This window comes from Aulonocara stuartgranti (assembly GCF_965226115.1).
Source record: "Aulonocara stuartgranti genome assembly, chromosome: 18".
NCBI classification, from domain to species: domain Eukaryota; kingdom Metazoa; phylum Chordata; class Actinopteri; order Cichliformes; family Cichlidae; genus Aulonocara; species Aulonocara stuartgranti.
In genome coordinates this window covers 11823728-11850990 of record NC_138954.1, presented here as the reverse complement: position 1 = coordinate 11850990, position 27263 = coordinate 11823728, and the positions used below count along the sequence as shown (strand labels likewise).

The following is a 27263-nucleotide window of genomic DNA, read 5'->3' as shown; positions in this document are numbered from 1 at the left end:
CGGTGTCTTGGTACGCAGTGGTGCGGTGATGATGTGCTGGGCAGGGCCAGTTCAGAACAGAGTCAAGGGCATCGGGGTGACGGCAAGTTAAATGCTCCAACTGTTCCCTGTCTCCAAACAAATACATGGATGAGTGAATTCCCCACCGAGGAGGAGGGGTACAGAGATCAGAGAGGTCCAGTGACAGTTTCTGGCTTGACCTCTGAACTGCTTGGTTAGTTCCAGAACTGGAGATAGACACATAACTCCTGATACCACTACTTAACCTGGTTCTGCACAGACACGTTCATCACTTATTGCTGACCCTCATTTTATCTCAGAAAATTGGACTAGTGAGAGATTACAGCTGATCACAAACTATACAAAATAATAAAATGAATAATGCTGCTTCTTTATTCACTGAAATAACTGGGAGTAGTGTAAAAAAGTGATTTTGGTCAAAACCATAAGAATACAATTACAATGTATTCTCATATTTTATATAATCTAATCTTTTCTGCCTTGCAGTTGGTACTAGATTGATGGTATAGTGTGAGCGTGATTATGTGATGGGGTGTGGTTTGTGGCACAGCTGAAGGGGAGGGGTGGAGCAGTGGGTTCAGGGTGTGGTGGCATAGGAGGCTGACCCACACCGCTGTTCTTCATCACCTGGTCAAGCCTTCCCTGTTTTAGTAAGTTGTAGGGACCTGACGCGAGTGGTGTGTGAAGTGTTGAGTGAAGAAGGTAGCTGGAAAGCTGCTCTAAGAAAAGCACGAAAGATGCTGAAAATAAGGATCACTGGACTTGCACTGATGTGTGCTTCAGGTCTTTTTGTTACAGATTAATCCAAACATCAGTGCAGACTTGACATTGAAGACCTAATGCTTTTTACTTTACCAAGTTTTAGCCCTAATTACAAGCTCTGCACAACCAAATATTTCACCAACTCAGGCCTAAAAACACACATGATATATGCTTTGTTAACAGCTGAGCATTTTGTATTTTGAAACTTGAACTTGACAAGCAAGATGTTTCACTGCAATCTAATAAATGCACACCATGATCTATTGAAAATAACTGGAAGCTGGCAAATAAGGGGGGATATTTACCAAAGTCACAGAGTGAGATGTAGTTTGACTTTCTCATAGAATAGGTCTTCATTGATTCATGAAACCACAGAACTGGCCCCTACATGCCATGAGAAAAAAGCCATTTTGGAGATTCATCTGTCATTGCCCTCACATCCAATGTATGTATCAAAGGTTACGTCCCCTTTTCTCCCCCATAATCTAGTTGTCTTTTTAAAGTCTATTACGCCAATTCTGTGTGCATGTAAGACACAGACTGAAATTTCACAATGACTGCTGTCATTGCCAGCAAAGATAAGTCTGCTGCATTGACTGTCAATAATGTGGCAGTCTCCAAGCAGCTTACTCGGAGCTCTCGTCTCGTCTCTCCTTACTAAGCCTCCAAAGGGGGCCGTGTGGCAAACTGGCAGCCACAACTTCTTTCATCCATTCTGAGAGAGCTGAATAAAGTTCAGAGGAATTACAAGAATATACCCAGTTAGACCCAGAGTAGCTGGCATAAGCACGATTACTGAATCACTCTCAGAAATGTTTACACAATTGCCAACTTGATGTGGTTGAACCAGCATGGCTCAAGATAGCGTAGAGCATGTGGGCAGATGACACCTAACTCAGAGCTCACATTCATTCGTTTAGATTAACTGCCAGATCCCTAGATGTTGTGGAAGCACAGAGTATCTCTCATCTTCTGCCACGTTTCAAATCACCAAACCACTGGGTTCTCTAATCAGAAAGGTACAATCCAGACACTACTACACTATGGCAGCTTCAGAGCTGCCATAGTGAATAAAATGAGGGTCAGCATATAAATACTAAATACTAAATAAATACTAAATACTAAATGCTTGACAGGGTGGTCTATTCAGCAAAAGAGAATTTATTTATCCAGTATATCCAGATCCATCTTCCTGATGCTAATTTATGCTTTGTGGAGTAAACATATCCATGCTCATGCACTTGAACTACAAAAAATTAAGTCTATCTATGAAATGCTTGAACATTAAACCTCATTTCTCGCTGCATTTGATCCAATGGTTTGCTACTTTAGTGAATTACTATCAGATCCCCACAAGCCAGCCTAATATGGCTTTTAGAGACAGAAAAAAGGTGTGTAATTGAAAACACTTATTTAGTTTCTCTGTTTTAACAGCTAATTTTCATTAATGCCCAAGTGGTACAATAGTATAATTATCATTTGGCCAGCAACTTTTTAAATACATTTAATTGGATCATTTGTATTAATACAGAATATTACAATTTTATTGTTTCCTTCCTTTCACACAACCTGTACAGTAAAAAATACCAGTGTTGAGTGCTACTGAGTGACAGCGCCATAGCACACCGTAGGAGAACAGGCTTAATACCAACACATTCTGAAGAACCCCTGAAGGTCTGCAGCTAAAAATATAAACAAGGCTAACTCCTTGATGCAGAACACATCTCCTACACCCTGTATATCCTGGAGTCTCATTATTGAATATTGAGTCTCTAATTCAAAAGGTTGTATCTTTGTCATTTTAGCAAAACCACAACACAATTGAATGATTAATGAACCTTTCATATGCATAAAATCTTCTTTGAGCAGCAATCGAAATAGGAAATGGGAATCATAAACACATGGAGAAAGGGATGGGGGCCAAGACATTGAGGATTCTTTGACCATCCACTATGAGGAAAACCAACTCCTGGGAAAAACTGATTAGAGTCGGCTCACAACAACAGGCAACTTAGTGATTGGCTGAAAGAGCTGATTTGCATGCTCCTCTCATCTTCAACAAAGTCTCAGGAAGCACTGGTGGATAAGGTCACTGGTGTCAGTCTGCATGTAAACAGATCAAACACACAACAGGCATTTAAGTGTTTCCAGAAGGAGTCTGTGTTCTTGATGATCTAGATAATCATGACCCCAAATTCATGTCAGAGGTGAAAGGCATTCTAGCCAGAAGCAAGAATAGTTGAGAGTTACCATACAGCTGGAATTTACACTAATGGGACTGTTCTGTCCTACCAATGAGGCAGAAAAGTCTCACAACAGATCAATATGGTTTGTCCTCAGCTAATCTTTTCAATTTATTTCATTTGGTGGCTGAACACAGTCTACTTGTGTCTTTACGCACATGCAATCATCCAGTGAAGGAAAATCCTCGAAGTTTGATTATTTTCAACATGACATTGTTTTCTTAGGCACTTCCTAAGCGAAACAGCAAGTTTTGCTGATGTCATTTGTTTAGCAGTGTAATCTGTTGTAAATAAAGTGTTCCGCATAGAAAAAATTATGTAAAGCATCTCAAGGGGGAACTGAAATTTTGTAGCAAAGTCAGAACCAAATATTATAAAAGTCCTGTGAAACATGTAAATTCCACCAAAATCTTTATGATATCATATGCGAACTATGACTGCTTGTTCAAAAAATTTGATACCATCCATCTTGTGAACGGGGTCGTACATACAGATTTGCTTGTAAATACGGACATATTTCAGTCTGAATTTAAGTGCTGGACTCACTTGACAGACTGATTTCAGACTGAAGTATTTATTATTAGTTCTTATTAATCTCTGGATCTTTTCCATAGCATGTCTTTGTCCTGCCTTCTTCCCCTTCACCCCCAACCGGAGGTTTCTTCCTGTTAAAAGGGAGTTTTTCCTTGCCACTGTCACCAAGGTGCTTGCTCATAAGGGATCATATGTTTGTCTGGGTTTTCTCTGTCGTCTTTGTATTATTGTAGGCTCTTTGCCTTACAATATAAAGTGCCTCGAGGCAACTGCTGTGGCGATTTGTCCGTATATAAATACAACTCAATAAAATTGAACTGAAACTATTTTACTTAAAATTGTTTTTAGTTTGTCCCTGTGTATCATAACATCTGTGGAGAAAACTGATCCACAATATATTTTGTTAGTTCTGTATTTTGCCAACATCAAAATAGATAGAGATTTCATGTGCTATTAATATTTTAATAAAAAATCAATAAATAATAAAAATAAAAATAGATTACAACAAAAGAAATATAAAACACAAGTGTTTCTAAATTATACATAAGCTGAGTATGCATAAAAAAATGACATGACAAAGAAATATAAGACATCTTTTCTATGAACAAATTCTGTATTGACAAGAAAAATCAAACAAACATACAAAGTATTCCAACCACGTTGACTCTGTTTGTCTCTGTTCTGTTCTTTATGCGCCCCGTGTTATGTAAATGTTGAACATTCAGGATAATCTACTGGTCTGATAAAGGTTTCAGTTTGTGTTTTGATAGAGAAAAAAAAAAAAAGCTTACCAGAACGTCACACCCGACTGGAGACTAGCTCCTTTTTCATCCTACAGTGGCATTAAATGTCTCAATGCCATCTGGAGCTGTGAGAAGAAAAGCCCTCCTTTTAAAGATGCCCATTTTAATTGGTAAATATTTACTCGCACGAGCTCTTGGCAGGCATGAACATAACGTCTAATGAAGCACTTTAAAGCCTATGGGCTCTTACAGCTTACTTTGAGTGTGATTCTAAACAAATGCAACCTGGGGTTGAACTGTTGATGAAGGTTGATAAGGGGGCTGAATACTGCATTCACTGTTCTTTGTTTAATAACAGTGCCAGCACCAGTGCAGTTACCCTGTCAGTGCCTGTGTGTGTGTGTGTGTGTGTGTGTGTGTCTGCAGTCATCTGCACAGATGCAGTCAGTCTTCAGTCAGCTATAAAGATAGATGTTTGTTTATGTATTTGCATGTACTTTGTCTGTTTAGACTTAGTAATAAATCCATTTTCACAATATTTTTGCCCCAGTATAATTTGATATTAAAACATATTTATTAGAGCGATCCTAAAACTTTCCTTTGTATGACCGCTAAAGGGCAACAGTTGGAAGGACATCAAAAACTTAAATAAAAAATACATTTGTAAGAGAATTTCAACAGAATATGGAAAAAAATGGCTCCAAATTTGTGTACATCTAATGTACACATACAGATTTGTGTATGCCTGTGCATCAGTTGTGCAAGGACATATTTACAGATTGTTTGTGCATGTAACGGTTTCCAGTTGTTTTGTGCATCTGTCTGTTTTTACATTTACCAGTCTCTCCAAATTCATCTCCAAGATTTGCACAACAGCATGTGTGTGTATGTTGCTGCTGTTGTCCTAATGCACAGGTCTACATGTACATTAATCTCCGCTGCAGCGGCAGCTCATTGCCTTGTATGCGCCGCTCTCTATCCCTGACCCAGTATGCTGTGCGATCCTGCCTACAGCCTCATTTGTCTCCATCAGGGGACAACCGAGGTTACGACTCACCAAAGCGCAGTATGTTTCTGGCGGATCTCCACACGTGATATTTGGAGGGTCGAGGGTCACTCGCAGGTACTCTGTCATGTCAGTGGCTTCGGGCTGACAGGCCATGTAGTCCCATGCCAGGCCTTCCTCTGTGTAGATCTGGGACTTGCACACGTCATAGTGTCCCCAGACCGCAGGGTAATGTTGCATAGCGTGGCCCACACTGGTGCACAAAGCTTGCAGAGCGAACAACACAGGCAAGAACATCGCTGATCTCATTCAGTATGGTTTCTGTAGGATTCTTCTTTTCTTTTCTTTCTCTTTTTTGTCTTTTGCTTAGTCACAGAAATGACGATAGCACTCTAACTTAACAGCAGCTTTGAACGGGGCAATAGAGCATTTAGGAACTGTGGCAGCATCTTGCTAGTTTTGTGTGAGGAGCTTCAGGCAACTATTAGCCCCCATTCAGTTATTTTGTCTTTGATTGCCACCGCTTCTGCCAGGCTGATGAGGTGTGTCAACAAGGGGGTGTCTTCGCTAGTGTTGGTAGTTGATGAAAAGGTGAACTAACGGTCAGATGTGATGTGCAGAGGAGTGACACTCCTCATAAATCAGCAGATATCTGAGCTTGATCCCCAAGTATACTTTTTGGCACCAGCAGCATCCTAAAGGACAGAAGAAAAGGATAGCTTAATGAATTAAAAAGATTGGATACATTTACAAAACATTTGAAATGCGACATTAAAATATTAAATGAGTTTTAGCATGGCTTGCAGGGAGCTAGGTGGAGAAGTCTTACATCTTACTACCCACTCCAACACATGCACAAACCCAGACACAAAGACACACGTATGTGCAATAAGTGCACAAGTGTAATGTATGGCTTTGCTGCTTTTATGGGTCCCTCAATAATAACCTTTTCAAAATCACTGTGTACAATTCAAATTGAGCTTCTTCTGTAGAGTCTAATCTCCATGTGATTTTCATACATTGTGCAAAAAGACTTATTTCCATGTGTCAAGTCACTACATTTAAGTTATTGCCTTTTCTGATTCTTGCTCCTTTATAGCCGAATGTGGAGTTGCATTTGTCTCAGCACCTTAAGAGGCATTTGGGAAATATTAAAGTAAAATTGGAAGACAGAAATAGTCTATTTGAGGGATTGTACATTTCTCAAAGCAATCGCAAGCCATCAGTCAGATGGCCCGACTCATCAGGTAATGGTGCCTGGCAGCAGTCAGCGGAGACCTGCACCATCTCAGTGACTCAGGTAAAAAGTGTGTGCAGTAGCAGGGACTAAATGAAGCAAGCATATACACTAGCACCTCCAACTGAGTATCACTTTAAATAAGAGTTAAGCTACTGTTGACTGTCAATTTGCCAGAGCTTTTGCCTTAGTGAAAAGTATTTGTTGCTGTGAATAGCTGTACAGAAAAAATACATTTCAATCTAACCTTTGCCCACACAGGTCACAATGTTAAGAAACGCGCATGGTTATCCTCTTAAGTGCAGGTTAAACGCATTGTGCAAGGGGAGTTCAGCAGTACTTGTTGAGGCAGAACCATTACTCATTGAATTTCTCTGCTCTGATTCCTCCAGCTGATACAGTACATGAAGTTGAACCCGTAACTTTACGGTCAGCAGCTTTCCTCTCTACCCTTCAGGCTACAGCCACCCCCCCCTGTGACTGACAGTTACAGCTGAAATTTATTTATTTATTTAGGTAACCTGGGGTTTGAAGCGTGTGGAGGGAGTTTTATGTTCAGAAGAGTGAGAAAATTTGGTGTGTCAACACAAAGTATTACCATATTTGAGGTTATTAAATCAAATTAATCAATTAAGCAATTTAACAATATTTATCAAGAGAAACTCATTTTAATGAGCGATGTCTCATTAAAAACTACGTGATGCCTGCTAGCATATGGAGGTATTAGAATTCAATATTTTAATTTGGTCATCTTGTCTTGGACTGAAAATGGTGCCAATTTGAAGGAGTTAAGATCACATTTCAGACTTCCTTAGAAATACTGCATTCCTTTTTCTAACCTAATGCCCCTTTTACAAAATGACTATGGGCTTGAATACATTCCAAATGTAATGAAAGTTATTCATCTGAGCCGGAGAAATTACTGAGCTGCTTTTCAGACCCTTCAAAGTGGGCCATGACAAAAGGTATAGATGAATGGTTGTTTAAAAAAGAAAGAAAGTAGAGGAAATAAAGGCGAAAAGGTAGAATTCTTTTTCTTTAAATGCACTCGTATCAGTCGGCAAAGTGTCTTTAAAACATGCCTGGAAGTGTAATTGTTGATTAAGTAATTTCTTTCGCAGGATGTGTGTATAAGATTTCATAAATATAAATGTCAGTGTCTGATCGGAGGTGCGTCATGGGATGGAGCACTTACGATTGACATGCAAACCAACACACACACCGTGATACTGCAAAGTCCCACACCCCCTTTCATAATGCTGAGGTTGGCTTTCATAAGACAGTCAAATTAGGTAGCAGCAGCAGGGTGGTGTAGGTCACTTATCGCTAGGAACATTCAAAGCTAATAAGGGACAACAAATAGGCCTGACCATGGGATACTGGATTTAATTCACAGACATCTAGAGCAATGAAATTATATCCAGATGAAAGGCAGGTATCAGGTAGCTCAGTAAATCGGCATAGACAGGTATGCTCATTGGTGCTAAGGTAGGAAAAAGGAATTGCAATTTTTTTAATCTTTACTCCTCTAAAAGAGAAAATTAGTGCGCCGAGTAAGCGTTCCCACACAATTTATGAAGTAAATTCAACTGCTTTTCAATGAAACATGACCAAGAGAGGTGACATTTGTGATAGCCACAGCAATTTGTACTGCATTAATAATATGCCTCCGTGCTGTAGTGTTTGCATATTGGGCTATACAGCAACACCATCAGCCACAACATTAAAACCACTGACATGAAAACCTGTTTAACACTTGGGACATTTCTCAAGAAAACGCGTTCTGTGTGTTGACCTCCAGTCTCCACAAATCCCAAATTGATTAAGCATCCATAGGAGGTACCAAAACAAGGCAGCTCCATAGAGGACCATAATACCAGCTGACAATGTACTCTAGCCTGACACTGTAGGACACCATAGAAATGTCAGTGCCCCGATGGACCAGAGCTGCTTTGGCTGCACATGGGAACACATTGCAATAATTGGCAGCACTGTATATTTTGCATCAAAATTATTACACTGAAAAAATTAAATGCAGAAGAACACTTGTTTCCTCTGTCATCGCATGTCTACCTCATATTCTGTGCTACTCAAAGTGCAAGGAGAAACCTGTGAATGTCATAATTTCACTGAGAAAAATATGAGTCAGATTCTATATTAGAAGTTATTAATATTTGAGTAGCCCTCCATATGCCGGGAGAAAGCTCAGAACTTTGGATGACCACCCCCCCACTCCTTCTCTCTCTCACTCTCTCTCTCTCTCCCTTCCCCTCTCTCTTTATCTCTTTTCCTTTACTTGTTTTTGAAGCCTCTGAAACACCCCCTTGTGTCCACTTGCATTCCATCCCCTGGGCAGCTCAAGCATAGCAGAGTGTTTTAAAAGTCAGCAGGCAGTCGTGCCCCGTGGCTTATATTGGTTACAAACTCCCAGCCAGACTCTTAAAAACCATAACGGATGTATTCCATTCATTTTATAGTAATCCTGCTTAAGTGTGGCTTTTCTCTCTGTCTCTGAGTGTGGCTTTTTGATCCCCTCTTAGCTCTCATTTTCTAACCAACGTGAAAGAGAGCTGTCCATGGTGCTGAAAGGCAGGACCTCAGATCTACTCCAATACTCTGCACCAACTGACATCAATGATTGCAAAATAACACTCGTATTGATTTTGAAATAAAAAAAGACCCTAACATGACAGTCTGATTTGCGCTTTGTGGTTTTTCTACTGACAATTGCTATTTTACCGTCTTGCCTTTTCTTTTTTTTTTTTTTTGTACTGGGCATCAGTCAGGCTTTTGGATGTGCACACATACAATACCTCCTATTGTGTTCATTGATTTTGTTGAATTCCAACCAATAACTTATGATCCATAGCCAGTTTGAGCAGACTAATGCTTTGTTTCTGGCTGATGAGTGCAACAATAAACGGGTTAATGCTTCCAAATTTCTTACAGCCAAGAACAAACCCCCCAATATGAGTCACAGTGGGATCGACTGGCAAGCAGAAGCATGTCTGTACTGTAACACATTTATCTTCTGACTGTCATTCCTTTCCGTCTTGATCCTTCATTCAATTGTTATTTCTCTTCAACTATCTCTTTCTGTCTCTCTCTCTGTTTACAACTGTGTCTCTTAGCTTCTCCCAATATGAACACTTGACATAAAACATACAATTATTGCCCCTGGGCTGCACCTTTAACCTCTCCAACTGGAGCCACGTTAGGTCACTTGTTATTTAAGGACTCACTCTAGGATGTGGTTGATGTAGTTACAGTGTGATGGCCCCAGACACAGCCAGACAGCCTTCACTACAATCACATATGAAATCATGCTGTCATGAGTTCTTCTCCAGGACGACTAACATGCAAAAACGCACAGCATCAAAACAAATTTTTGAAATTATTGTTCAGCACATGTAATGTTCAAAGACAGAGCCTCGAGCAAAAGTCTTTTTAAAAAAAAAAAAAAAAAAAAAAGTATTTTTCTGGTCTCTAAATGATTTCAAAATGGAACATGCAAATATCTGATAGAGCTTGAAAAAATGACATATTTTAAAGAAGCTGTTCTTTTATGTTCTGAATCCAGTTTTGCGCAGAGACATGGCACACCTAGATTTGACTTTGCTGACTTGCTGCGCAACAGGTTAAACTGACATTGTTTCCACTATTACATTTTGGGGGCGGACTTGAAGAAAGGGTTTAGGTTTAGGTGCAGACTACACATTTCAGTTTCTTGTTAAATGAAGAAAACCTTCTGAATACATTTAAACTCTTTGAAGAAGGATGCCAATTAAACACTATGGACATGCACAACAGTTTTTATATATCTCATATAAAACTCGTGGTTATGTTATCCACTTCTCACCTAACAAACGTTACCGTTCCCACAAACAGCCTACTGCAATTACCCTATTACGGCGGCCCATTTAGTAACGACGATCCCGGTCACAGAAGCAACAGTACACAAATAACGAAAACGTACAAACTCATCTGAATGCTCAAAACATAACACTTACATTTAAATACGCTCCTGGGACAATCTGCTCATTCAACAAGTTATTTTGAGGCCACCGGTAGTTGCAGAAAGACGTTTATTGGTCTCTGACTGGCTCTTTTCTTTCTAATTTCCTTCTATTTTTTGCACCACATAGATCAATAAAAATGATGTGTGCGCAGAAAGCGGGAACTGACCTGGAGACTACGATGTTCTCTCTTGCTCCCAACTTTCTTTAAACTTTTGCATCCGAATAATGAACACGGGGACCCGATCACCAGAGCTTTTCTTCCCCCTTTTACAAACACCACTGTGCCTTCACGGGTGTCCAAACAAGCGGCTCCTTGATTTACGCAGCGCTGGTTGGCGCAGCGTTCATCCGAATGGCGCACGCGAATACTTCAGAAGCCTTTAAGGTAATTCTCAGTTGTCCCAAATTCGATGAAGTCCATCAACGGCTATTAAAATACATCCCGATGAAGAACAACTCTCGGGGTCGTTTGGATAGGTTAGACTGATTTCTCAGCCCAGCCGAGTTGTGCTCGGAGGAGGAAAGAGATAAGCAATCTTTCTCAAATGGAGCTACTATGTCCAGTTACATATGAGCGCTCCGCCGGGTCCTAAAGATAACACTGACTGGCTGGTAAATCTCAACTTCAGTCGTTGTTTTACCAGAATATTACAGCCAGTTCCCCTTCACGCGCAAATTAAATGTAATCAGAGCAGGCACAGTAAAACATGCGCTTTTCAAAAATGCTAGAATATTTGAGCATTTGATTATTTTTAATCTACATTAAATTATTCCAAAGTAGACAAACTTGCTGTAGTCTTGAAGTTGAATAATATTCATAAAGTTGCTCCATGATCTCTTGCAACGGACTACATCGGTTTCTACATAAGCTTCCAACTCATTTGAAGCCAGCTGTAACTGTAAATGCGCTAATGATATTTCGAAACCACAGCTGCACTGCGCACACATACAAACACACGCGCACACACAATAATGATGTCCACCTAGATTTACTGTATAACAGTTCTGAATCTAACCCTATTGCCGCACAGATCTCATCATCAGCAAAACTCACTGCGGTTTCATTATCACATCGCACGAACCATGAAAAGGAAGGGCTGCACGTGAAGAGTAAAACCCCCCAAAACTTGACAGCTGCGACTCTTCGGGGCGAAAATTTCAAGTACAGCACAATTAGAATGCAGCCTGCGGAGTTTTGAGAACACGAGCTCGGAAGAAATAAGTGAAGGACCCCCCCTCCTCTAAAAATATAATATAGGTTATTCATCTATGCACCAATAACCGCCCGATTGTCTGACACATTGATTGCTACTACAACATCACCGCCTCGGGTTTTAATGCGATCAGAAAATAAATAAAGGGGAAAAAAGATCTTACCTGTACATGTTACAATGTGGGGAAATAACTGCGCTTGTAAAACAGATAAGTGAAAAAAAAAAACTCCTCCGGTCGGAGTTCGTGCTGTAATTATTCGTTGAATTTTGCGGGCAGAGCTAAAAGAATAACTACAGTTAGGTGCGTCTGGCGGGCTCCCTTGGCGCGGAGTCACAGATGTCACCCGCTCCACTACAGGGTGCCAAGCAGCACGGCAAACAACCACGGTGACAGGTCGCTTTGAATACGCATTTTAATTGTGTTGTAATGCCAACTGGTGGCGATTGCACGATAAGAACAACCGCGCCCAGCTGAAGGTCACCACAGTAATTGAGCAGTCCGCATCTCACGTCGACGCTGGAACCGTTTAAAAACTTCTAAAGCAATCAGAATCAATAAGTCTCGCGCTTATTCTTAGTTCATATTTCTACCAGCTGCAAAATTACTATGCACATTCAGAGGCACGAAGTGAAAAACGGTCTTTTTCTGTTGTAAGTTTAATAAGAAATGCAAATATCCATATTTCTCTGATAATCTTTTCTCCGATTAAACATTTTCACCGTTTTTGCGACTCGCATGAATCTTGAGTACTCTGGGCGGCTCTTGCGCCCTTTAGGCAAACTGACCGGCTGTATAAGTGGATTTTCAATAAGAGCAAAATATTTTTCAAATATGTGACGTTTCAAAGCTCTGCGTTGAAGTTGTTTGCTATAATAGGTAATAATTATTGCGTTTTTGAAAGCCGAGGGCTTTCCAGTATTGGCTGTTGGCGTTTTCTGTCCTTTTCTTCTCATATCTATGGATGCAGATGACCTTCCTTTCTTCCCTTCTTATATTCATCATCCATTCATCCATCTAATTTACAATTTTTTTCTTGTATTTTCAAGGCATCTACTTGACCTTCATTCCTTCTTTGTTCCCTTTCCTCCCGCTTCTTTTTTTTTCTTCCAGAAATCTGAATAGAAGTCTTATTCCTACCCTTCATTTCCCTGCTTGTCCCTGGTTTTGTAGAATGTAAGCTAAGCAGTTATGTGTTTTAAATGCCCCCAAATAGCACCAAAGCCCATATTGATTTCTTGCAAATTGATATGCAATGAAAGACCTGTAATCCCATTAAAAAGTGACAATGCCATTTCTGTTCTGATAAAGGCAGATTTTGGTTAGGACTGGAGCTGCATGACAACAAGTCTCTCAACCCCAGTGAGTAAAGTGTCTCACGCTGTATCAGAGGGTTCAGCCTTTGCTTCCAGCTACTGCTGCTCTTGACATTTCCATTAAATCATTCCTCCTGGAAATACTACCATACCACCCTGACAGTCACATGACTGCCCCGCTTCATTTTGATTTGAGGCATACATAGATAGATAGGTAGGTAGGTAGGTAGGTAGGTAGGTAGGTAGATAGACTGACCATGTGAATTTGATATAGTTGTAATTTCTGATTGCACAATGTCGGTGAAGTACTGGGACCTTTAATCTAGGCAGACTGCTATTCAAGTTGATCTATATAAAAAAATGCAGACTGCTACTCTTGCAAACCCCAGCCTCAGCCCCCCCTGGTCAAAGGCTCCAGGGTCAGCTCAGTGAATAGACAAAGCCTCCTTGAAATCACATCAGAGAGTTAGAATTCCACCATAGCAGCTCCACAGTTTTTCAGGAGAGTGCTACAGTGTTTGACGAGGATACAGAGGTGGAGTCTGCCCTCTCACCCTCTGCACACCCTTTCCCTTGGTGCCACCAAGAACCTAGGCTGACAGAGATGGAGCGCTTGCTGTTTGATTCAGTTCCCGGGGGTCTATTGATAGTTTCAAAGTGGAGTCCACCTGCCACTGCTTTAATCATCTGTGACCCCACTGCATGTTGGAAGACCACAGTGGGACAGCAGGATCAGCAGCCTCGTACTTAGAGTGTGTGTGAGCAGTCAAGAGGAAGAGGAAAAGAAGGAGAGGCTGACATGCAGAGATGATAAGGAAACATTTGGACCTGCAGAGATGAGATAGATAAGATGTTTTTGGTGAGCTGCACCTTTTCCAAATTCCAAACATTTTCTTTGTTCTGCCTAGCTTAAGATTTCCTTCTTTTTTCCTAATGACACATTTCTATCCTATTTAAATGTATTATTGGTGTATTTAATCTTATTTCTCTCTAGAGGTGGGGCAAAGTGAATCAGCATGCAGGCACAACTTATGGCTGCCAAATTAATTCAATTTATTCAGAAACCTTTCTTAAGGCCAAGGTTGTAATTATGGCATGCAATTAGAGGGGGTATAAATATTAGATAACTTCCCAAGTCCCTGTGAAAGTTAACCCAAAAGCTGTTTTTTTCAGGTATTGGTGATTTACATAAAGATCTCAGAGGCCTGCCGGCTATAATTAAAGTAAAATTCACATGCTCTGACAAACATCACTCAGCTATTGCAGAATTTAGGTGAAGAGGTTCTTATAACTGTTTACACGTGCTGATTGCATCACTAGAAGCTTACTCACAATTGAAGTGAAACGTCACCTCTGAAATGATGAGCTGAGCAACCCTGTGTTGGCATGTGACAGTATAGCTTTTCACCCAGCAAGACATAGTTGTGAATTTGAGTGGGTTGTTACCACACTTAAAAGTGTCTGTGTAGAAGGAATATGTGACACTGTTCTGGAGAGTATGCCAAAGCCACTGCGGTGCAGCTTAGAACAGGAAGTGATCAGGGTAAGGAAGGAGCTGGGAGAAGCAGGAAACACTCTTTGGAATTGGTTCAAGCACTTGCAGTGTGTCCTTGTGTGCATGTGTTTGTTTGTTTGAGTACATGTGTGTTCAGGCAAGAGTATTGCTCATTTGAGACACTTAAGTTTGTAAACATCCTTATTTACTTCTTTGGTGAGATGTTACAGATGAAAGTTAGTGGATTACATCACTATCTTAAAATCTTTATTTCTTTTATTTACCAGTGCACAAAAAAAAGTGTCAACACAACAGAACTGCCAACAACAAATAAATCTATATGCTGTCTGCACCTTTCATTAGAGCAGACCCACCACTGAGCAGGAATTGGGTAGAGTATTGGTACACTAATTAGTGCTGTTGCCTCACAGCATTAAGGTCCTGGGTTTGAATCTGGTGGCCTCGTGGAGCCTCGCACCTTGTAAAGGACTCGCAGCCTAGCCAGACGAGTTATTGTTGTTGTTGTTGAGCACAAAATTAATGAAGGCGCTTCTCCTTTAATGCCAGCAATTTCAAAATCTCATTAGATTTATGATTTGAAAGTTTTTTGTATTAAAGTTTAATTTATCGGAATTTCTCAGCAAGACTTGCATGGTGAATCATGCTAATTATTGCCTGAACAATTCATGGATATGCTTGAGTGAGCGTCGTCTCTTGCCGTCTCTTGTTCCCCACTATGGAGTTCTCTATGCCTGAAAAACAGAAACCTAAAGACGATGTCAGACTAAACAAGTGAAAAGAAGCAGAGATACTTACATTACATATAGGAATGGCTCATCATTGTAAACATCACTATAAATAAATATATTAATATATTGTGTTGAGTGGGTACTGGGTAGTACACCTAAACTGTTTGCCAGCTATGATCTGGCCCCAAAACCAGGGCTCATAAGCAGCTGGAACCCAGCATCACTTGGTTTGGGAGCTGCTGGCAAAAAGCCAAACTCTCTGGGAGCTGTTCTACATTTTACAACATGATGGATAGCATAAGTCAATTTTAACCGTAACAACAAATCAGTTCATCAAGCGCGCTCATTAATAGTTGAGAGGAGGTAAAGGCTTTCTTTTAGGACGACGGCTAAAATTTAAAACCTCTAATGAGGTGATAACTGTGAACGATTCCCATCTGAACGATAGGCCAATTGACACGTTCTGATTATTTCCTGCCCTTTTACTTCAGTAGACAGATGAGATGATGCTATTGAGTATTCAATTGTGGCTTTATGCGCGGCAGATAGCTCATACTCGCCATGGGCTTATTCAAATTTTCATGAAAAGATGACCTTGAAAAAAATTGTATTCACAATGATAGAATCAAAGTGCTTGAGGTTTCACAAAACAAGCCTGAAAGTGAGTGGACAAGCCTGAAAATAAAAACACTTCAAGGTTTGGAGGTGAAAAAGAACATTCGACTTGGTAATAGACTGAAGGAGCCTTTCATGTTTTTGTTTTTTTTTTTAAACAAAAGCATTGATTCTGATAGCTCTAAGATCGGATTCACATGTCCACAAACCCATGTGAGCCTCTTGACATTTATTAGGTATGGCATGCCAAAAAGTCCCGTATTCCCTGAGGTTCTTTTGCTGTGTCTTGACAAGGTTTTGAGGAAAGCTGAGGTTTTCTTCCAAGAGTTCTGGTGGATCATAATGCTAACAGTCTATTCCACAGCACAGTGACTCACAATTTCAGATTCTAAAACAGACTTTAAATAGATTTTTGGTAACCCTATTTGCTGGGTCGTAATTGCTGTTTGGCTTTATCTTTGCCAGCATGACATTTGGTGAGGTTTAATGCCAGAATCCAGAGAAACTGCTGTGTCACTTATACATTGTAAAGTTTATTAAATTCCCTGAATTTTTCAGGAAGAATAAAAAAGAAAATCATTAGATTCAGGGTGGGATGCTGTTTCTTGGCTCGGTATGGATGTCTAGAAGCTTTTCAGTAGTTGGGTGACCACTAACATACTTCCCAGAAGGCTGACTTAGTTGGACTATATCCCAGAATCAATTATCTATAAACTGGATTGTATTACAAAGAACAAGAGTTCTGAATATAGCTTGTCGAGGTACTCTGGAGACAAAACTGAGTTTAACCAGCTGATGCTAGGCACATGTTAAAACACTTTAGGACAGACCACTGTTTTAACAGTCATTAATTAAAGTTCTGATCAGTCATTCATTAATCCTTGTTCACAGTCAAATGCTTCCCCCTGTTTTACAAGCATTGTCATGGGCATGTTTTCTTGCAAATGCTATTAATTGATAGGAGTTTTCTTGTGTTCTGCCTTATTTATCACCTGACTATCAATTAAGCCTGCACAGTCTGTTACTCCCATATATCATGCTATTTGCGTCTGTCATGTTTTCAGCGGTTCATTATTTTCAACATGGACCATTGGCAGCCAACAAGGTAGTCAGTGACCTCTACCTAATCTATTTTTGATTGAGGGTAACATATTTTCACATAAAAACTGCTTCTGGTGTCTGTGTGGTTTCAGAATATTGATTCCCAGATTATGGGAATGTTTAAAAAAAAGAAAGAGAAAAAAAAAAAGGAGTCCACTGTCTTGATTTCTGTGTGCATATGCGATATGCAAATGCTGAACTAAGTAGTCACCAATCCATGCGTAATCTACTTTTTATTGACTCTAGCTGCTCGTAAACTGAACTCAGTTGCATGAGCTTCTTTACTATCAGGAGAGCAGAGATCACATCTTCAAAAACTCCAGCCAGCAGAAGGAATAACAAACCTGCTCCCACTAGCTCCTCCAAACTACACACATTTCACTTTCGAATTAGAATAGTGCAGAAATTGGCTTACTGCTGTTTCAGAGACTATTAACTTGCTTGTCTCTTGCCACCAAACACGGCAAGATATTATTATTTCTAAATAGTTGTTATAAAAAAGATTCATTATCGACTGCACCTTATGTAATAGTCACAAATTACCCAGCGTGGCGTCTGTAATCTCAGGGATGGACTCTGGAAAAAGTTAGTTTCCAGACCAAATCCAGGTTAGTCTGAGGTTAGACCAGGTTTATAAGATCATCTGTTAATGCATTCATCCCCATTCACACATATAGTGGAGAATGACAACAACTGGTTTGTCTTGCTCCCAGTATTAACAGATACTGACATGCCTCCAGCTCAGTATTTCATCAGAAACTCAGGTGATTAAAAGTAGAGGGGGAGCAGATTTCCAATTGTTGGAATGTCTCAGCCACAAGTTTTCTGGAGCATTGCGTGAGCATACTTTTATGTTGGAGATAACTGTCATCACATATTTTTTTTCTGCCAATCTCATCTTCCCCCAAAACACGATATTTTGGGAAATAGAGCTACTGTATTTTGCAGGCTTATGAATTTGCCCATAGTGTTCTCTGTTCTCTCTCTATACTACCCCTTATATGTTGCTACTTTTATTTATTCCACCCACACAAGATAGATACATATGCAGAAGAGTACGCTGACACCAGCACACACATATCATTCCAACAAGAATACACATATTTGTAAACAGCGCCCTCAAACAGAGGCATCCTCGTCAAACATTTCCTGTTGTTTTCTCGTTCGGCTTTGCTGTACTCCTTGAAGTAACCTTTCCCATTCTGAGAATCTGCAATGCAGGCTGCCTTCATTTAGGTGTTTGTTGGGTGGGCAGGATGAAGACTGCATTATTTATGATGAGGCAAACCAGCAGCAAGTGATAGGCACCAAACAGACACGAGAACAGCCCCTCATAGCCGAGTGAAGCAATCAAACAGTCCCGCTGCATTTAGTGACACCTCATGACACCTCTTTTCATTTTAAACATAGAACATTGCATCCTTCCCTGCTGAGAGCCTCGGAGAGGACACAAACAAGAGTCTTCAGAATTGGAAGTCCCAAAGGAGGTCGCTTGGGATATCTACTTCAAATGTTGGTGTAAAAAGTGTTGCAGCTGATTTGTCAGAAGAGAAAGAAATGTGTGGGAATCATGATAAACATTTCCCCAGATGAACAAGGACACTTCTATCTCCACCCCTCATCCGGAGGAAGCATCATTTTCCACAAAAACAACAAAACACCACATCACTGCTGAAATAGGCAGCCATCTCCAGGATATAGACCGATCTAATAAATTCACATTACGATGCAAATAGCAGCTATTCTTTATCACCCACTACTGAATCTTCTTTGTTTGCTGGGATTTACATTAATCCAAGAATCCAGAGAGAGGCTGACAGACAGAGACTTACTTGCGATGTTCATGTTATGGAAAATGAATAAGGCATGAAGGCGAAGTGTTTGGGTGCAGACCAGGCTTTGTGTCCAAGACAGGGATGGCTTGAGAGTGGGTAGGGGGTGTTGTGGGATAGAGGGCAGTGTGGAGGCCACAGGGTCTGCAGGCCAGGTCTGCAGAGAAATCCTCAGTTTTTCTTCAGCATGCGAGTCAGGTGCTTGAATCCAGCAAAACCTCTTAAATATTAAATGCCAACCACCTGCAATATTTTTCCTCTTTCTGTTCAATAATAGAGGCCAGCAGTTGAAGCTGTAATATTTCTATGTGTAAGAGAGTGGTGATTGCATAACAGTGAAAGATATAAAGCACATTTACAATAATGCTAAAAACATAAACATCCAACAGTGTGTATTATTACACATGTATTTACATCCTTTACAGCATGTATAGACTGTTATAGAAGAATAAATAACATATTTTGCTCTCTAATGAATCCCTCGTATCCACAGAGTTTAAAAGCAAGCTGACAGGTCATTCATTTTATCTAAAATATGTGGGTAAGAAGAACCGCGAAACAGCAGTAGTCTAATTTGTGTACATTTTACTTAATTAGATGACATGCACATTGCATGTAACAAATCGATGGTTTGTTGATCTTTTCATCCCTTGAATTGACTTCAATCCCCCAAATGGAATTTAGGTATTTTTCTGGAGGCCCAGTGCTGGCCTCATTTCCTGATCAAAAGAGTTCTCTGTTCCTGTCTGGGACAGATGTGGGATTAAATGGCTATCTTTGATGACTCACTTAGAAAAATTACAACCCTGTCTCCAAAGATTACCCTCCCTAGTCCACCCCCTCCCCCTGTTTGGCAGTTAAAAGACTTAATTTTGAGATGTCAGAGCATTTGATGGACTCGTCGCATAAACTTGATCATTTTATATTTCAATTAGATAATTTCTTAGTCTAGCTTTCCTGGCTATGTTTGAGATTTGTTCCCTGTTTTCATTTATCTGACATGTTTTCTTGTATTTCTAAGCGATTAGTAATTATTCACATTTTTGCAGTGCCTCCTGTATCTCTTTGTCATTGTCTATCATCTATTGTTTTCTCTCAGTGTTAGCTTCCCTGTCCTCCCTTTGCTTTATTTTGAGCTTCTTCAGCATATCTGGTGCTTTTGCTATGTTTTTTCATCCTCTGTGACCGTCTGTCTCATACACAACAGTTCAGCCCTGAATGTATGAGTTGTGTCTACTCACGCTGGAATTCTGTTTTGTTTTAAGTAGCTCATTGAGCTAAATATTTCTTGCTTTTTTGTTTTAGACACTGAAGACTTACTTTCTCATTATTAATTATGCTTCACGGTCATGCATTTGGGTCTTTTCCCCTGTGTTATATTAATAGAATGAAACGACCATAACTTTTAACCAGATTTTTGACAGTCTATGTTGCCCCTCTCTTAGCTATTTATGTTCATTGTACCCACAGCTGCCCAGCGTGCCAGGGTCACTGTTCCCTAGTGCTTTGGAGGTCCTGCAGCCACTGCAGTTCCCTGGCCTCTAATGCTTCCAGGCCCTTGGCTGGCCTTGGTCTTTTTCAGCTTCTGCTCAAGAGTCAGTTCAGAATCCTGCCCAGCTTACAGAGGGGATTCACCTCAATTGGTGACCTCTTGAGGTCTCTCTCCTGTCTCCTAGCTTCAGTGCAACTGTTCTTGTCTGCCATGCTCTCCGACTATTTATTCAACCTTTCCTGCTCATCTGTTTTCCTATGCCACTCCACCTGGACACCCAGGTCTCTCTGCTCCAGGCCATGTTTGGTTTTGGCAAAATCCGTCATATGTCAGTACACCAAAGTAAGAGTATGTAGAGTAGAGTATTTCTGAGCAGGTGCTGTTTTAAAATAGTTCAGAAATTTTAATTTGTCATGCCTATAATTAAACAAAATTCTAGTTTTGTTGAGGATTCTGACATTTTATGTAATATAAACATTCACTTTTACTACAAGTGGCAACGCATTTGGCAACTCAGCAAAATAAAAGAAAGAAAGAAGGAAGCCAATGTTGAATTACCACCTGACTGGAGCCTTCTTACAAAAAGAAAGCTAAAATTTACAGAATGAATAGTGTCTCGGTGCTGACTTTCAGCCCAGTTATGTCCAGCCGTTGATAGAAGAAGCTGCTGACATAAAGAAATCCTATCTGCCAATGGCACTTGCCTTGCGGGGGCCTGTCCTACCATGGTGGTTCCTCTTCTTGCTTTATCTTCTTTCTCAGGTTTCTGCTGCCTGAAGTATTCACTAAGCACTTGGTTGATCGTGGCCATCTTCCTAATATAGTTATGGATCTTTGTTTATATCTTTTAACATATATATGTAGCACTGTTGCCTGAGTTCAAATCCACCATCTGGCCGGGGCCTTTCTGTGTGGAGTTTGCATGTTCTCCACATTCTCTCTCTGGCCTCCTCCCACAGTCTAAAGACATGCAGTTAGTGGGGTTAGGTTAACTGGTGCTTCTAAATTGCCCGTAGGTGTGAATGTGAGAGTGAATAGTTGTTTGTCTCTCTATGTTAGTCCTTCATCAGATTGTCAACATGTCCAGGGTGTATACCTCGCCGGACACCCTATTGTAGCTAGGATAGCCCCAGCCCCCCAGACTGACCTGCACACCGCCTGGATTGACCACAAGAAAGTCGTCTAAGGAGCTTGGAAAGAAAGTCTCACACATGGATCCTGGACTACATCAGCGTAGGAGAGATGAACTCCGAAACCTGATGCGTTCTGGTTAACTGAATCACGATGTTAACACAAACACCCTTGTGTTTCAAATTGAAATCCCTCATTTAATGCACAGTGGATATTTGCTCTTGCAGTCCGTGGGCATAATATTAAATCATTACTGAGCAGTCATCAAGAGAAATGTGTAGTGGACTGCCTTGGTTACAGGGTTGGTTTGTGCTTCTCTATAACTGACAAGGAGCAGAATCCACTCCAGTTACTGGGAATGTATTTAAATATGTATAGTCACATTTAAGAATATTCACACTTATATATTGTCTTTGCACGGCTTAATAAAATTTGGGCGTAGCATAGAGGTTTCCACCTATTTATAGTCTTTAGGCTAAGTTGAGCTAAATTAAGTTAAGCTTGAACCAGTTTCATTCTATAAAGAAAGACAAAGAGAAGCTTCTTTTCAAATAACTGGCAGGACTACTATTAAGATTTACAGTTTTAAAATGCTGAACTATCCCTTTAACCTTACACCAGGTTACTTATTGCAGAACTAAAAATGCTGCTAATCTCAGTATATTTTTCTTAATAATTATGAAGAATTGTAAAAGGTAGTAATGAGCTGTTAGTGGCTGTTAGTGGCTGGGAGGAGATGGTATGAATATTAGGAAGGTGCGCAGGGCTCCATCTATGTCTGAACCCAAAAGCACAGTGCTTGAATACCTAGCATACCACAGTAGTCATCACTCTTGACAAGTGAGTTTATTTCCCAATATTTGAAAGCGTTCTTTAATTTTGACTCTATCACCCCTAGGGTGATGAGTCTTTGATTCACTTCAAACAAAAGCATGCATTACCTATGCAGTTCAACAACAGCCTTACAAACTGTGTTCTGTGCATTAAGTAATTATTTTTTTCTTAATGGGTTATTTAACCAGTTCCTTACATATTCTTCTTTATGCTTTTTGAGCATTAATGAGGAGAGTGGAAATTATGGACCTGAAAAAATTTGCAATTGAAACAGACAATGGAATTTAAATTAATATCAAAGATGAAAAGAACTATATCCATGCTGATGGTGAACCTGTAGACAATGCATAGAATACAGTCTCCACTCTCAGTTAAAGCAAATGGAAATTAGTTTCTTCTGAGGTTTTATTTAATTTTAATAGTGTGGCTGGTCTGGAATAAGTGCTTAGTGACCAGTGGGAATATCTTATTGGACAAAGAGAAAGTATTAACAATAACAGCAAATGCAGCCTGAAATAAAAAAAATAAAAAAAATCAAGTGTGTCCGATGTTCATACTGTTAAATGTGTCATTTATTTTTTGCATACTGCAGTTTAAACATGGAATGCCTGTACTCAATTGACATTGGGTTTTAGTGATTGTCCAGAGGCGTTAAACTGAAGTTTTGGCTGGTGGGTTTCCAAACAATTCCTCAACTCAACAACCTTATATTTTTGTTTTTTAAAACTGTCTCTGTAGCCTTTGGTTTTTACTTTTAATTAGGCAAATATTCATGCTGTCTAGAGAAGTCCTAATGACTCTGGTTGTTCTTTGACTTTTTATTTGGGGCTAACATAAAGTTTTGACCAAAATGCCTAAACATCTATTGGATAGACTGTCATTAAAATGTTTCTGTTCAGTGTGTAGACTTCTAATTTGTGTTTAGAGCTACAGCAATTAGTAGATGTGGACATGGTATCACAATAAATATTGCTAAACAGCAACTTGTTAGTATTGTTAAAGTTGTACAGCTTGACTTGCTATAGAAGAACGGTAGACTCTTAGTCTTGCTTCTTTAAATATTCTGAATGTCACTCAAAAAGCAACCTTTTGGTACCTTTCATGAGTATTTTCAGCATAGTGTGTGACAGGAACATGGATAAATGAGGTACTAGTAATACACAAATAAGAAAGTAATTCCACTTGGGATGGACAAGTAAAATTATCTATATATTTTACACTGTACAGAAAATTTTTCAAAGTCACAAAGCCCTATATAGCTATATAAGTAAAAACTAGGAATAATCACAATACAATAAAACAGAAAGTTAAAAAACCTTTAATACCAATGCTGTTAAAACAGGATACAAACATAATAAAACATAACAAAAACACATAGTAAGAAAGATAACTTCCACTGACTATCTTTTAATAACAAGTCCACATGGAAAAACATAAATTAAACATAAACTGCATAATTTTGATTGTTGCTGATAATTGTTGTTAATGTTCCCCTTCGCGAATCGCTACCTTATTGTGGTGCAGGGAATTGTGTGTCCCAGGGATTCCAGGGGATATGTTGTACTGGGGCTCTTTGCCTGGACAGTTCACACTGCCCAGGATAAGGTTACCGGGGCCCTAGACCCTGGAGCCAAGCCTGGGGAGGGTGCCCGAGGGCGAGCGTCTGGTGGCTGGGCCTTACTCTATGGGGCCTGGCCGGGCACAGCCCGAAAAAGGGACATGGGCCCATCGTCCTGCAGGCCCACCACCCAAAGGAGGTGCCGTAGGGAGCGGGTGCAATGTGTGCCAAGCGGCTAGGAGCGGAGGCCTCGGTTGGCTGATCCCCGCCTACCGAGACTGATAAATAACATATATGCAATATTTAGTAAACAGTACTGTGCAAAAGTATAGTCACCCCTTATTTCATTATTTTGCCCCCAAGGAGCATGGCTTTCTGGTTTTGAGGAATACTTCTCCAGGCTTTCTGAAGTTATTTCAGAAATTTTCTTTTGATACTTTCTGCTTGACCATTTTTTTAGAGGAAAGGTTATTTAGTTTGTTGTGGCACTGAGCCAGTGTTGTGTCTGTACATAACAGACAACTCAGACAGTTAATCAATTTCAAATCATTTCTTTTGGCAAAACAAATAATTGTACCAATTTCTTTTGTCAAATCTGTGAAAAATGCCAAAGATAACACACCTTGACAGACATAAAACTACATTGTTGGCATCAAAAATGTAATTTCCAAAAAGTTAGCTGCTGAAAACTTACTCAACATGATGTACACTGTGTTATTAAAAATGAGGATGCTGGACAAGTTGAGGTCTAAAGAAAAAGCTGCTGGCTTAAAGCTATATACAGCAGATGAACAGTATTTGAAATTCAAGTAATTATGAAATAGGAAAAAAATCAAGCAAAGTTGACACAGGACCTGACAGATACATCTGACCCTTCAGTTAATCCATCTACTATTTCTTTGTTTGGTCTGTATTATTGTAGGGTCTTTACCTTACAATATAAAATGCCTCGAGGGAGCTGTTGTTTTGATTTGAAGCTATATAAATAAAATTGATTTGGACTGAACTGAATTGAACTGAATATTTTCCCGAGGCCTCATCAAAAATAGTCTGGTGGCTGTCAAATAGCTATTGTTAATGAAGGAAAATGCGCAGAAAAGGTTGAGGTATGCCAAATTACACAAGAACTGGACTGAAAACCTTGTGCAACTTTCGTCTTATGGAATGATGAATTGAAACATCAAACTTTGTGTTCAGATTGTACAAAGGAGGTCAGGACACATGTACAATAGCTATAGACATCTCTAAAAACATGGCAGAAGATCTGTCTTCATTTGGGGCTGCATTTCAGGCAGTGGCCTGAAAATGAACGCAGAAAAATTTGGTCAGATTTTGACTCACCATACAATCATATTTAAAAAAATGTGTCTGGTTGATCATTTTTCATCAGGACAATAATCCCAAACACACTAGGACTGAAGCACTAAAAACATATCAGTGTAGAAAAATACACAATGGAGCACAATCATAGACTGGGCTCCCCAGAGACTGGACCTCAACTATATTGAGGCAGTGTTGGATCATCTTGACAGAGAACTGAACAATAGGCAGCCAACAATGAAAGAAGAGCTTCAGAATGTCCTTCAAGAAGTGTGGGGAAGTGTTTTGGGAGGACTACTGATAAATTACTGAAAAGCTACCCCAAGAGAGTTCAGGCTATTCTGAAGAAAAAAAGGTGGTCATGTCAAATATTAACTTTCAGGTCTATTTGAATTGTACAAACACTGCTTTTGCCTCATGCAATGCATTTAAATCAGCAGTAATAATACATTGCTGCTCCTTTTTCCCACTTTCATAGCAAATATAGAGAAATGGGGATTGACTAATTTGCACAGACTTTTACACAGTAATATATATATAAACATTTATAAATAATACTTTTATATACTATACTATTATTTAAAAATAATATTGACATTATCAAAATCAATTGAAACCACAACAAATGCAGATCATAAATACTTGCATACTCTTAAGTATGTACCTGGGAACATTCTTACAAATAGAGAACAATGGGCACACATTCTTACATGTTGTCAACACCATGGATACACACTCACTGTGACTTTCCCCAAGGTACCTTAAATCTCAACAAACAACATCTCCTTTAATGGAGCAGTCCATCAATTCTTCCTCATAGTGTCTCCCTCAGATGTGTACTTAAAAGTTAATCCCATTTCAAGGGGCAACTGTGAATGTGGCACACGTCTGATGGGCTACAAAGCCTTTTCTTTGGCTTGGATGATAGTGTTAACAAGGTCCAACACGGCACTATTAGGGTGCATTTCAAATGTTGCCATTATGTCATTGTGTTGCCTGACAGCTGTGAATGGCAGAGACAGAGGGGTTATAACGGGGAATTTCACCTGCTCTCTGACGAGGGGTGAGCTGAGACATGAGAACCTCTGTCAAGGCAATCCCAAGCTTGCCTGACAGATACCTGATACCTGGGCTTTAAAAGAAATGAGAATGAGAGTAAGTCTAGGGCATCATAATCCCTTTGGAAAGGTTTTCCATCTGTCACAAACGGCGGTGACCGGGCTTGGGTAATTTCCCCCCAGGATTTGCAGAGAACATTAAAAAAGGAGCCATGTAATATTCGCCCTACCTCAGAGAGGCTGGCAGGTAGAGAGCAGCAGAAATGCCATGTATGCAAGGATATTAAGATCCACTCTTTTCATTTCACATGAAAAGCCAGGCTCTAAGTTTGAAAGCCTCGTTAGGCTTGCGTCTGTTGTTACCTGTCGTTTGCATGGATCCAAATTTCTAGTACTCACACCTCACCACATAGTTATTATTCAACAATATTATATTCCATTCAGAGACTCTAGACTCTGTATGATTGTGCTTTGAGTGATTATTTATTTAATTTAAAAAATTAATGCAGCTGACACTGACTCTTAATTCAAATGTTCATAAGTCATGGGGCACAGAAGATGTTGTGATGCAATGTCAGTAGACACAACTACTGCAAAAAGAGTTTTGGTCTAATATCAATAATCTTTTATTTGTATAAGACACATGTGGCCAAGAAGGCAGCAAACAATGTAACAAGTCTGGACATAAGTAAAGAAACAAATACAACTGGACCCAGTACAAGCAAGTGAACACAACACTGGGATCATGTGCAATAACATAACCCTAACTCTAAATCCAACCATATCTCCTCGATTTCACCCACAATTATTTTTAAAGAAAAATAATGAGAGCATTTTGTAAATTATTTACCAGGAAAGCTGAAAAATGTACTGAATACATCCTCAAATTTTCATTGCTATAAAATGTTCACTCAAATTGTATTTTATCAGTTTTAAACCCAAACAGCCTCGTGCAAAATTGTATTTACTTAAAGTGACTGTAGCA

The 27263-nt window shown here is 39.7% G+C and overlaps 1 protein-coding gene and 1 long non-coding RNA gene across 5 annotated transcripts in view; one reads left to right on the top strand and one right to left on the bottom strand.

Moving 5' to 3' along the window:
- LOC309693124 (netrin-G1-like) overlaps positions 1-12334 on the bottom strand; it is a 67850-nt gene extending 55516 nt beyond the window's left edge. For 2 of the 3 annotated variants that reach the window (XM_082512113.1, XM_082512111.1), the window contains exons 1-2: positions 10732-11818; positions 5361-6004 (exon numbers count right to left, since the gene is read on the bottom strand). In XM_082512113.1, the coding sequence (XP_082368239.1) occupies positions 5361-5618 (258 nt within the window). In that variant the 5' untranslated portion in view covers positions 5619-6004; positions 10732-11818. Of the gene's footprint in view, positions 1-5360; positions 6005-10731; positions 11819-11942 lie in introns of those variants that run through there. The other variant, XM_082512112.1, reaches the window with a different exon arrangement.
- LOC309693125 overlaps positions 1-27263 on the top strand; it is a 62617-nt gene that overhangs the window by 22705 nt on the left and 12649 nt on the right. The gene's annotated exons all lie outside the window — the stretch shown is intronic.